At 44.0% G+C, this 13,631-nt stretch overlaps 1 protein-coding gene across 2 annotated transcripts in view; it reads left to right on the top strand.

Annotated features, from left to right (window-relative positions):
- PHEX (phosphate regulating endopeptidase homolog X-linked) overlaps nt 1-13,631 on the top strand; it is a 201,893-nt gene that overhangs the window by 122,203 nt on the left and 66,059 nt on the right. For both annotated transcript variants that reach the window (XM_013064900.2, XM_004769183.3), the window contains exon 13: nt 9,314-9,391. In XM_013064900.2, coding sequence (XP_012920354.1) covers nt 9,314-9,391 — 78 coding nt within the window. The remainder of the gene's footprint in view (nt 1-9,313; nt 9,392-13,631) is intronic.

Consider the following 13,631-nt stretch of genomic DNA (forward strand, 5'->3'; position numbering starts at 1 on the left):
TTCACAACACTGCTTCAATCTTTACCTGGCTCTTGCAAAAAACCTAGAAAATAGGGTTTGTTATTTGGGACCATTTGTGCAGGTGGAACCAAAGAGTCCCATCCACTTGGTGAAAAACCTCATTTTTTCATCGAGTTTCTACTGCTTCCACTTCCCTCTTCTCCTTCCCTCCCTTGTCCTTTTATCAATACTTGGAAATGAAATCCACGACTCTAATAGATGCCACTGACAAGTGTGTGGCAATTCTGCCAGATGGCATTTGAATCTTGGGTGTTCTTTGAAAAATGAAAAGACCAAGCACACGCACAAATAAGTGAAGGTTAAATTAATCTTTATAATTAAATGGAATATCACCCCGCTATGAGTGATTTTAGCTTTCAAACTGGATTGCATGCTAATTTTTCAGTGAACTGTAATTGTATTAACGTGGTTTTTAGATGCTTCAAAGTGCTTAAAATAGATTTTGCCAAGTTCCTGAGAGAAAAGTTGTTAGAACTTTTGATCTAAACATCTCTGAGATCTTGGGGGTATAATTGTATCCTGACTTGTAGTTGCAAAGCATTTTCCAGTTGTTGATTAATTGTTTGCCCCTGTCACCCTGGGATTTGAGTGGCACTGACCAGAAATTATGTGGAGTTGCAAGTGTCTGAGGCATGTTCAGAAATTGTTGGGAAAGATCATGTTATTCTCTTCATAAAGTACTCCTGCTGGCGTAATAGTGGTGACTACTAGTGAGATGCCTAAGGAATATTGAAGAAGTGGATGGATAATATATATCAGGGGCTCTCAAAAGGGAGTCTGGAAGCCTTGGTAAGCATCACAGTCTAAAGCATCTAGCAATGTAGCAAAAACTTGAGCATGCAGGAGAATCCACTCCCACACTGGTTCTTAACCCAGGGTGCTATTGTACCCCCAGGGAACATTTGTCAAGGCCTGGAGACATTTTTGGTCACAGCTGTGACATGCGGAGGGGGAACGTTACTGGCATCTAGTAGGTTGAGATGAGGGATGCTGCTAGACACCCCCCGGGGCACAGGACAGAACCCCACAAATAAGAATAGTTTGGCCCAAATGTTATTGGTGCCAGGGCTGAGAGACCCTGCCTCACAGTGATGCAGATTCTTGGACTGCAACCCAGAGGCACTGTGCCTTAGTAGGTCTGAGGTGGGTCCACGAATTTGCATTTTTCACGAGCTGCCAAGGACTGCTACTGCTGCCACCGGTCCAGGGACAAAGCTTTGTGAGAAGCCCTGAACTAGAGGCCTAGAGTGTCAAAGGCACGCACAATCTGACTGGGTAGTGGCCTTACAGCACCCCTCTCTTGTAGGAAAGCTACATGACAGTTCATGTTGGCCTGATTTCATAATTCTTCAAAGTGACCTCATTTGACCTTTGCCCCACATTATGAGGGAGGTGGTTGAGATGTTTTTCACATTGGCGGAGAATTGTTCATGTCCAAGGTAAACCTTAATGGAAGGAATGACCGCGATACCCTCTCAGTTGAAGTGTTGATGGGAGAGTGGGATGTGTTTATTTAAGTTCATCTCCAGTTTGCTTGCCATTTCAATATGTGATTTAACAATTGAAGGAAGATTAAATAGCTGATTAAATTTACCCGAGAAATGTTAGGTGTTAGGGACTAGCTGTTGTTTGTGCATTTCTAAGCCCTTTGAATCTTGACATTTGAAAATGATTTTTAATAATTTATTTGCATTTTTTCTTTGATTTTTCCATGGTATTAATTCCTGCTTTGGGTTAATATTCCTATGTTGGCTCTGTTTTAAAATTCAGGTATTTACGTCAACAAAAGATGAAGTATGACAGTTGAGTCACATGTTTATATCTTGACAAAATTGTCCAAAGACTTATGCTTTGTCCCTTATTTTACCCTTGCTGTCTTTACTATTAGTTCTGAAAAAGTCTGGGAACCTTTATCTTGAAGAGGTAAACTACTTCTGCAAAGAGCCAAATAGTAAATATTTCAGGCTTTGCAGGCCCCATGGTGTCTTTTGTGGTTACTCAACTCTGCAGCTGGAGTATGACAGTGGACAGAGACAAGTAAACAAAGAAGCTTGGCTATTGTAGAGGATTTTCCTCTACCCTTCGAGGTCTGGTCTTTGGGGGCCTGTGAACTCAACTGACAAGAGACAGGTTACCAAGAGAAAAAGACAAAGTTTATTCCTTAAGTAGGTGGGAGCTTACAGAAAATGTAGCTCAAATGTAGCTCAAACCCCCATTGAAAGTTTAGGGCTTATATACCATTGGAACAAGGGGCGTGGGTTAGGATTTCAAGGGACAGTGAAAGGTAGGAAATGACTGAGAAATATATGGGGGAAACTAATGGAAGGTAAAGTTTGTTTTAGTAAGTTCTCACTTCTGGTTGTAGGAGTCTTTCCCTGTGGTATTAGGAAGCCTCCCTTGAAAGGGATTTATGACAGTGGAATTCTTCTAGAAGGCTCTGCTTTTAGGCACATAACGGCGGTGCAGAGAAAGCCTCTTCCTGCATTGGATGATTCTCAAATGCCTTCAGTTCAAAATAATTCTTAGGCCATGATGACATATTCTGGACCCCTTCGTTGTGTTCCAGTAAAACTATTTTCAAAAAGAGGTGGTGAGCTGGTTTTGGCCTGTAGGCTATAGTTTGCTGACCTGATGTAAAGCCCTGTATGGGGGAGACAGAGAAAAACAACATTTACTTTGGCCCATATAGAAGCCTAACTACAATATAAGATTGTTCTAGCTCTTGGGCTTTTATCATCTTGGCTATGTCTGGACAAATGAATTTAGCTAATTGAGGCTTAGGATCTTCATTTGAGAAGGTCTGGCAGCTGTTCTATTTACAAAAATTTGTAAGCAGTTTACTATATGTGATTGAAAGTACAGAAAGACATTGATTTTTTTTTAAGTGTATGATCTAGTTACTCTCCTATCCAGTTTTAAAGGGAGTATATGAGACCTACCTCTATTTTTAAGGTAATAATGCCCTTACCCACCCCGAGGGGGATATTGTTGTTTTATGGATTAATCATAAGATGGTTTCAGGTTCTTACCTCTGTTACTGTTCCCTGCTCCATTTATTTACAAAGAAAACCTGAGTGTTCGTTTCTTTCTTTCACTCCGTTGGTGCAGCGCTCACCAAGTGAGACCAGGGGACCGACGCAGACACCCTGGGGAAAGGTTTAGTGTCATTCAGGCGAAATTATAGCTTACCCACGCCTGCGTAGTTTCCTTTTTCCAGACTGAAAAGACTGCCCACCTCCAAGATGCATGGAGTTGGTGTTGTCAAGAAAGGAGAGGCTAGATGGAGCTGGTTCGTGATTTGGAATGCTTCCGAGAACATTGTCTGTGTTTGGCAAGAAATGGGGATTGTCTGCTCTACCAGGGCGTTACTCAGGCAGGATTTAAGATGGAAGAGCTGAAATCCGAGCATTCCTGTCTTCCAGCTCTTGTAAAATCCCTACTGAGATGTGCACTTATAAAGCCTTCTGATTCATAGGGGCTCTTAACTGGTCCTCCGCACACCGTGATGCAGGAGCCTCTGAGCCACACCCAAAAGCAATTTGCAAAGTTCAAGTTTCCCACGACTCCTAATAAATCAGTGCCATCCTTACTGAGTAGATAAAATATGATCTTTTAGATAAATGCATTGTTATTATTTGTGGGATCCAGATAGCCCCAGTGGATATGAAAGCCTGCTCCCCAGGGCTAATTTTCATCCATACCATCAGCTCTGCTTAGGATAGTATCTCCAGCCAAGCCATCTACTCTAGTCGATCATTTGTTTGATATGAAAACTGCCATTGTTTTGAAGGATAGTGTAACTCACCTACGGTCTCCTGAACCTTCGGATATGCTTAAAGCTCAGAGTTTTGATTGATGGTTAAGAGTTATTATAGAACTCATCAGAGAAAATGAGGCCTCGCTGTGGTTAAGCCTGGCAGAAGCTTTCAGAGCTGTTGCAGAGCCTTTGGAAGCCGAGCTGTAAGTTGCATGTAGAAGGGCAGCTGATCATCAGTTTCCTTTTTTTCTTATGTTGGTTAAATTAATAAAAAAGAAAAAAAATAAGAGACTAAGAGATTTAACTAGGTAGCGGAAACACAAAGCTGTTTAATGAAGTGATTAAAGTGATCCCTTTGATGTAACACATGCAAGACATTTGAGAATTTACCTGACTCTCCTCAGCAGCCAAGTCAGTGGGGATTAAAACAAATGAGTTTTCGGGGGCGCCTGGGTGGCTCAGTGGGTTAAAGCCTCTGCCTTCTGCTCAGGTCATGATCCCGGGGTCCTGGGATCGAGCCCCGCATCCGGCTCTCTGCTCAGCAGGAAGCCTGCTTCCCTTCCTCTCTCTCTGCCTGCCTCTCTGTCTTGTGATCTCTGTCAAATAAATAAATGAAAATCTTTAAAAAAAAATGAGTTTTCCATCTTGCTTTTCGCCAATCAGCTTAATACTAAGTGGCTTTGAAAATTCTGGAGTAAAGCCATCATCATAACCAGTCTTTAAATCACTTTGGTCATCTGTGTAAAAATTAGACACGGTTTCATCGTTGCAGCCAAATAAAGCAGAATTATGTTCTGTTCTGTGCTTGCCACTGGCTCTGTCAAGTTGTAGTGTACCTTGTAGAAAGTTCTGGGGAGGAGGGGTGACCTGAGTGTTTAAATCACATTGTGTTTTACACTCCCAATGTTCCTTGCTTTTCAGAGTTCGTTTGTGGCGATTATTCTCTCTCTCTCTGTCAATGTAATAATCCTCACTTTATGAACTCTCTGTTGTCTCCATAGAATTAATTGTAATTTTTTAGAGCTCTAGCCCTAAGACTTTAGAGCAAGGAATAAACTCTTAAGTGATTAAGACTAGTTGTATGTACATGTTAGTAATAGCAAGGAGCAAGATGGAAACACAAACTAGCTAAAAATGCAAGCACATGCACATACAGGCCCACTGCCCTCCACTGTTCCGCATGAATCAGTTTGGCAAGCATCGTTGAGCACTTACTGTGTACTAGGCCCTGTGCTACCTTTGAGGCAACTCAATGAACAGTCTACTTTCACCGAATAATGTATATCAACGCAGCCAACTATGACTCTTGGGCCGTATTTGGCATGCTGTTTACTTTTGTTTGGCCCACGGCTAAGAATGGATTTTTAAATGGTTTAAAGAAATCAAAAGAAGAATGTATCATGGTACATAAAAGACATTTGAGATTCAAATGTTAGTGTCCACAAATAAAGTTTTATTGGAACACAGACAGAGCTGTTCATTTATGTGTTATCTACAGCTGCTTTCCTAGGTACAACAGCAGAATTAGATAGTTGGATTAAAGACCATATATATGGCTGGCAAAACTGAGAATATTTACTAAGTAGTCATTTATAGAAAATGTTTGCTCACCCTTGATTTAGGTGGTTCAACTTTTCCTTTCCGAGTTCTTTATTATTCCAGTATTTCTTTCAACTCTCTTTCATTATATTTGTATTAGAACTAAATTAAAAAAATTATTTATTTTACAGAGAGAGAGAGAGAGAGAGAGAATATATCAGCAGGCGGGAGAGGGAAAAAAGCAGGCCCCCAGCTGAGCAGGGAGCCCAACCTGGGGACTCCATCCCAGGACCCCGAGATCATGTCTGGAGCCGAAGGCAGATGCTTAACTGACCAAGCCAACCCAGGTGCTCCCCAAATCTGTCCTTTTGAGAAAATGGATTTCTGTAAGGGGAACAGGGAATTTGTTATGTGCCATTGGCCAGAATCTCCTTCCATAGCCAGTCCTAGCTGGAAAGGATGCTGGGTGACGTGGCTGTTTTTTGTTTGCTCCATTGTCACCCTGAGCAGAATAGGGGTCTGCTACCAAGAGAAGGAAAGGAGAATGGATATTGGGCAGACAGTAGGCCATATTTGCCTCAGAAAATAAGTACTTTGCCCAAGGTCACAGAGTTACTGAAGATTAGCAGTGGCTCGAGCCTCTGGAGGAAGGAGGCTTGGTTGTGATGTGCAGTGCCTTTTCAGAAGTTTGTGTGAATAAGGGATGAAATGCCTGCAGTGGTTACAGAAAACTGGGGAGCTTTTGATCAGCCACAAGCAGCCCCGGAAATACTGCTTGCAGAACACGATATGCGGTCCCTTCTCTGTTTATTCCACTCTTCTCTCAGTATTTGCCCTGGTTCTTGCCTTTCCTTCTTGTCCATGTAACCAGCCCAGGGGGTGATTAATTGCAGACCTCCCACCAATACTTTAGCCATTCAACAAGCCATCAGACTGTTGGAGCTTTGTTCATCTTGTTCTTGAGAGGTTAAGAAGTGAAGTAATCGCTCTTTGCCTTAAAGGGTGTATCAGAGTTCATGCAGGAGTGTGAATGCCCATCTGAGTGTATCAACAGGAATCTGTGTAATACAGGCACCGGAGCTCATGCGGTCCCTGGGAGGGCCGGAGGGGGAAGGGCCCGATCTCCCAGTGAGCAGCTTCCCACTCGCAGAAGGGGTCTCCTCAGGAGACTGCCTGGAAGCTGCTGGCACAGCGGCCTCTGTGTCTGCGTCTGCCCATCGCTGCCAATGGCAGGTGAGAAAATGGTGTCTCCTTGTCTGCCTTTCCAGGCTTCTGTGAGTGCTTCTCACTGGCAGATGCTGACCTGGAGCCGTGCCCTGTGGGATGGGTTGAAGATGGAATTCTGAAGCTTCTCGGGGAACAATGTAGAACGGCCTGGGGAGGGATGACGTGGGGCTGACCCCGGACTGTCTGACAGAAGGACGTTTGAGTTTGAATGGAGGCACATGTTTGGGGAAGAAGAGCGCTGTGTCCAGATGTTGGCCGTGTTTTACTAGTATCATCACCTTATTCTCTCTGCGTGTCCTTGGGAGATGAATTTAGAGATTCTTTGCATCTCTCTGCCGGCTCTGTTCGAGTCATGGTATTGCTAAATAAATAATAAAGAGGATTCAGTGACCCGCATGCACAGTGTAGAAGGTAATATATTCTGTGAAGCTGCACCGTGCAGTGGGGGTCCCAGAGCGTGAGGTCTGCAAAACAATGCATAATTCATCAGCATGCTCCAGAAAGACCAGTGTTCAGAAAACAGTTGCGGATGACTCAGCTTCTCTCTCTTTCTTCATTTGGGGTAACTATCGGGAGCTCTTTATTTGCTCTAGGTTATGCTTGTGACTTGTGGTGAGCTCATAAAAGACACTGAGGAACTAAGTGCAATGAGGGAAATGAAACAGTGGGCTTGAAACCAGGTGACTTACAGACATAGGAGGTATTGTTTGGTGTTGGGGGAGAGTCCTAATGGCTAGCTATCGGCTCTCGGGGTCACCTCAGGCTTTCAGTGTCACTCACAGGGTTGGTTTTTTTTTGTTGTTTTTTGTTTGTTTGTTTGTTTGTTTGTTTTACTCACAGGGTTTCGAAGGCAGGATTGGATCTGTGCTGTATTTGAGTCTGCAACAGCAAAACCCATTATGACTGGGTTGTGCGGCACTTGTAAAATCTTCGAGTCTTGAGTTTCAGGTTTCTGGTGATATTTAATGTTTGAATTATCTCAAGGAAGATAAGAAAAACATACTATGTTGTTCCATTTCTTTGATGGGTGAGGAAAATGGAAAGGGACTGAAGGAAAGAACTTGTTGCGAGAGCGATGTGCAGAGGTCCCTGGTTTGCTGCGCTGGAATGAAACCGACGTGTTTGCGGTTGCCTGGTGTCTTCCGCTGGGTCTTCTGGAGGCCAAGCTGGAGATGAAGCTGCGCGTGCAGGTGGCTTGGGAGTCGTGCAGCAAGTGTTCCCGAGAGAGCAGCAAGGCGATGGGGGAGGCCAGCCAGGGTGTGACTTCAGGGGAAGTCTCAGACAGCCTGATCGTTCAGGGGACCTCTGGAGGGCAAGTTAGACCTCACGGTTTGTCCTTCATGGAGGCGAAGGAGCAGAACTTCGGGTCTCCTGCCTCAGTCGGTCTTTGGCTGAAGGCCGCTGGGGTGGGTTGGGGTGGGGGTGGGTTCCCAAGGCAGATCAACTCCCTGGAACCGTTTTGTGCGGTCTCGGGTACCAGTAGCCCTAGGGCAGGCCTGCTAGGAGTCTGAAGTGCTGGCCATTTGAGAAGAAAAGAACATTAGATACTGGAGAGGTCTGTACAGAAGCAATACGAGGGATCCCTGGCACGGGGGGCAGGAGTGGAGGTCTGGGCAGGTTCTCCTTACCAGGTACTTACTCTTGGAGTAAACCACTCTTCTGCTTTTGTGCAATGCAGCATCCAGGGAGAGAAAAAAGAGACACATTTTCATGCGGAACTGTAAAGTTTCTCCAGAGCCAGAGTTGGCAAACCTTTTCTCTAAGGGCCAGGTAGTAAATGTTGGAGGTTTTGTGGGCTGCGGGGTTTCTGTTCCGACTTCTCAACTCGCCACTGGTGGTGTGAAAGCCGCCGCAGATTACACGTGAAGGAGGGGTTTGGGCTGTGTTCGGATACAAGTGTATAGAGCCGGAGGCGGGGGGCGGGGTAGAGGGGACGGTAGATGGGGCCGGGGCATCTATCTAATTCCTTGCATGTGCCTCAGGTAAGTTTTCCTTCATCCATTCCCTGTATGCTACAGAGCACAGGGAGTCAGTCCTCTGTCTATCAAAAGGATGGTTATGGCAGATCTTAAGTTAGTCGGGACCCCCTACTTGCAATCTTTTCTGGTATTCCAGCCAGCATTCTCAGTGTGGCGGGATAATCTGGCTGAAAGGTGACTCATCGCATTTTACTCCTGCTAAAAACATTTCCTTCTCTCCTATCTGTGAAAGAAAATAACAGACTCTTTGCCCGGCATTCGGGAAGCCCTGTGAGCTGGCCCCAACCAGTTTTCCTACGTGTGTCTCCCTACCTCTCCCCTCCTGGTGCTTTCTAGCCTAGCTACAGCGCATCTCCTGCCCCTCTCTGTGCAGCGACCTTCCTTTCCAGCTCCCTGTCTTTGTCCTTGTGTCCTCCAGCAGTGTCCTTCCTCTCACCTCTGCGGTTTGAAATCCCACCCATTCTCGAAGTCTCAGTTTGATCATCTCCGTTAAGCATTTTCCTCATGAGGAATTAGTCTCTCTGCAGGAATTTGATAACAATACTGTGTTTCTTGTGAAACTTTTACTTTGTTTATTTTTTCTATGTGTTTGTGCATTCACTGTATTGTCAGTGTATTGAGGGCAGGGACTAAGTTACTTTTTTTTTTTTTTTTGCATTTCATAGTGGGTTGCATTTACTAGACACTCGGTAACGAGAGTTTTCAGATGAACATCGCGTCCTACATTGTGTGATTATTAATGATTTAAGTGCTGAAACTCTGACCTCATTTTTCTTTTTCCTTCTTATAGGCAAGAGCTGTTTTGGCGAAAGTTGGCTATCCTGAGTTTATAATGAATGACACTTATGTTAATGAAGACCTGAAGGCAGTAAGTGCTAAATATACTGTATTTTTGTTTTTTGGCAACTTTTACTGGCCTCATGCCTTTCAGCTAACCCAAGCCCAAGCACTTAGACTGGGTAGTGCCAGAAAGCACCAACTTTTGATTCATCCCTTGGCTATATATGAGCTTTGATATGCCAGGCGAATCACAAGATTTAGCACAGATTCAAAATAAAGAAAGTGTCAGAAAGAATGCATAGCTGAGTGGGTACCGTAAAGCACACGGACTTGGATTGGTCTGATTTGATCATAAAGGAAAGAATTAAGCAAACTGAATATTTTATAATTAGTGGGCATGTTCTAATGCAAAACGCATGATGTTTGTTGTCAAACATTCTTCATGTGCTTCATTCATACTAAATGACTAGTAGCAAATCTGCCTGCTGGGAGTTAACTTCATTAAACTTTATGAGTGTTTTGGCAGATTAAGTGCATATACATATGACCCTCTAATTTATTGTGAGTTGGACTGTATATTTGCAGTACCCTACTTATGGAGGAATAGTAATAATTCTTTTGTATTCTGATATTTTGGGACATGTATCTTCCAGTAGATTCATTCATTATAGGCCTTTCTAATCACAACCACTGTTTATTTCCTTTCCTACAAATAGTCCTGATAAGGAACTTCTCTTCCTCACAAACCCCCTGTTTTTACCATTCACTACGTTTTCTTGAAAAAGTAGTTTTTTAGAGTTTAATAAGTAAGGTTCTGAGATGTAGGTCTTTCCTGAAATTGTGGTTTGACAAGTCACATAACTAAAAGCAGTCCTGGATTTGTAGATGAACATCAGAATTTTATAAGATTATTCAAAAGTGAGAGAAGTTTTCATTATAAAGTTTCTCCATTGGTCCAAGATATGGCCTTTGAAGGATTACTCCAGCTGCCCTGGAGGAGGATAATACACTTCAGCCCATCTCATACATTGTTTTGTTGCTGAAAAATCTCAGTATTATTATGATAATTAAAAATACTGGGGCGCCTGGGTGGCTCAGTGGGTTGGAGCCTCTGCCTTCGGATCGGGTCGTGATCCCAGGGTCCTGGGATCTAGCCCCGCATCGTGCTCTCTGCTCGGCGGAGAGCCTGCTTCCCTTCCTCTCTCTCTGCCTGCCTCTCAGCCTACTTGTAATCTCTGCCTGTCAAATAAATAAATAAAATTAAAAAAAAATACTGACGCACTTGACACATACGCACATTATATTGTGACCTCCACAGTAATCCTGTGAAGTGGATGGTGTTTATCTCCATTTTGCCGAAAAGGGCGTAGAAACGCAAAGATGTTAAGTGGTTTCCTCAGTGTCCTACATAGTGTCAGAGCCAGGACTGAAATCCGGGCCCAGAAAGCTCTGCCTCTCATCAGAGCAGGGGTTCTGCAAGGTCCTTCTCAGGCCCCTGCCCCGGAGGAAGAGTAGTGGGTTTGAGGAATTGGTGGGAGCTGCCTTTCCAGAGCTGGTTGGAAGGCAAGAAAAGAGGGGAGGTCAAATCGTTAAGTGGTTAAGAGCACAGACCTCAGAGTGCTTCTGCCTTTTCCATTTACTAGTTGTTTGTGCTTGCGCAGGTTCAGTTAGCTTGCCTTCCTGGGGGTATCCCAAAACCAGCCCCTGAAGAGGCAGGCCCTTCCAGGTTGGTAGGTGGTGGGTTTCACAAGCCAAGGCAGCGTACATACAAGGGCAGCAAGACGAGTGGATCCCCGCACCTGCCTGCCAGATTTTAAAAGTTTCTATAGAGACCCTAACTAGGTTCAGTCATGTACAGTGTGCAGATGTTCCCCACACTGCATCCCGTTCTCAAGGCTGTGTCCCCTGAGCGGCCCCTGGGAGCGGGAAAGGCAAGTAGAAGCCACATTCCTGGGAATAGGGGGTGGGAAGCCTCTGACTGCCCAGGTCCATCTCACAGGTCAAGTTGTAGTCAAATTTTCGATGACTTTCTCCAACCCTTGGTACAGGAAAGAATAATAACCAAGTCTTGGTATTGTCCAGAGGATGAAATGAGGGTATATAATTATGAAAGTGCCTAACATAATGCTTTGGTGCATAAGTAGTTTCCTTTTAAGTGCTCACTGGTACTTTGGAGATCAGTATCTGAACCATTGCTGCTGAGAAGTCCATCACTGGGGCACAAAATGCCTTTGAAGGAAAGCCTGGATGAGACTGGCAATCATCCTAAGTTAAGGATGCGGATGAGAAGGTGTGAGAGGCATTTCGGTGACATGGACTCTGGGATCAGGGTGCCTGAAGTTGTCTGCCATTTGCTAGCTATGTGACCCAGGGTAGATTATATAGCGTCTTTGTGTCTCAGATTTCTCATATCAGAATGGAATTGAGAATAATAACCTCTCCGTTATAGGGCTGTTGAGATCAGAGAAGTTAACATATTTAGCATTTTGGAAAACTGACCCAGGCACGCAGTAAGCATAGTCTAAGTGTTAGTTGTAACATCTTCAATTTGTATGTGAGACATTATTTTGGTGAGGAAAAGTCATTACGAATTGACCCGTGCAGAATCCAGGTGCCTCAAATTGATTTAAAAAGCTATACGGATGGAACAGTCTCAAGCTTTAATCAAGTAAGATAGCATTCAGGGCTCACTCACAATGCTCAGCTGATCAGGTTTTGTTGGCAGTCTGTTCCTGTCTGAAGCGAGTGCCCAAAAGTGTGAGTACTCGCCGAATGCGGCATCTTTTGTGAAAAGAAACCAGATGCCAGACAGGCTGCAGTACTAGGTAGGTTTCCTTCTTTCTCCAGGGTCTGAGCTGAAGCCATTGCACACCAAGATTTTTAAGCACTTTAGTCAAGAAACAGCTTTTGTCTGACTCATACCCAGAGTAGACACAGTTGTACCCAGGAGTTTCTGACAGTTTAAAAAAAAAAAAAAACAAAAACAGACGGCGAAAAAACATCCATATACTGAAGTCGAAATACATTTGTGTTCAGAAATGGATAGAAAAAAATGAATAAAACCCAACCTGAATATAGGTAAAGGATGCTTGATGTGACAGACAGTAATAGTGTCGCCAAGGTGAATAGCAGTAGGGCTAGAGTATTACTGGGGTATAATAAGGCTGTGTTTTCAGTTTTGAGAAACACGTAGATAAGGACTACTATAGGGTCTGTGAGAAATTTCTGGTAATACAAGCTCTGAGCACAAGAGGCTGTTAGAAATGAGAAACAGCTTACTTTATTTGACGCAAGCGAAGATATGCTTCATCAGGCAGAAAGGCGAAAGAGGATAGAGATTAAGTAATGGATCAGATGAAGGTCAAGGAGAAAGGCGGAAGACTGAACTTGGGCTCATGTGGAGATAAGAGCAAATGGAAAAGAACTTGGAGGCAAATGTAAAGAATTCAGAAAAAACATTTCCTCTCTCTGAGATTGACAGGGTAAACCGAGATACCCAGCCGAGTATTTCTGAACAACAATCTTACTTTAGTCTTTGAAAAGAGCAAGAAGAGAGGAGATACCCTTTGTGCGAACCCCTGGTAGCATGCAGGGAAAACCTACTGGTTAGCTTTAAATACGTAGGCATCAGTCCATTTTCAAATTAGCCTTACAAAGGGTTCCTTCACTGATCCTTCATGAAAATGGACTCAAGAGCAAGTTGAGACCAGTTGGGGAAAGTTGCTGTATTAGTCAGGAAAACCAGAACCATACTAGGTATTTCAAAGAGAGGAGATTTCATAGGAAGAGGGGCTGAAGATTCTTCTAGAATCATTGTCAGAAGAAAGAGGAGAGAGAATGAAAGATGACAGACACAGCATTCTTTCCCTTCCTGCCACCTGCTGACTTCACCCAGTGCCTGCTGTTGGCAGGAAGCCAACTGGCACTCGGTAAATAAAGTTTTCAGATTCCCTGCCCCATCGTTCTAGAACAGAGTAAAAGGCTAGGCATGTAGCTGAGAAAGACAGTAGGTAAGTAACTAGCCCTGCTGGGTATTTCACTCATTCTTGTGAAAGCCAGTGGAGAACTGGACTAAGGGCTAAAGTCAGAGTCCCAGCTGGCCTCTATTTACTTAGGAGCATTGGATCTGGGTACTTCTTTAGAGAAGATCAGTGTTTCTGGTGTGTGATTCTCACACACATACGTAAGCATATCAGTATGCGTATAGAGATATACAGATGTGTGAACCTGCATAATGTTCTCTGGGGTGGGTCCTGGTCTGCTGTAGCCAGTAGAATGTGTGTGTGTGTGTGTGTGCGCGCGCGCGCACGCGTGCTTATGTACCAGTG

Source organism: Mustela putorius, unplaced genomic scaffold (genome assembly GCF_011764305.1).
Source record: "Mustela putorius furo isolate JIRA1106 unplaced genomic scaffold, ASM1176430v1.1 tig00003836_pilon_pilon_pilon, whole genome shotgun sequence".
Lineage (NCBI taxonomy): Eukaryota > Metazoa > Chordata > Mammalia > Carnivora > Mustelidae > Mustela > Mustela putorius.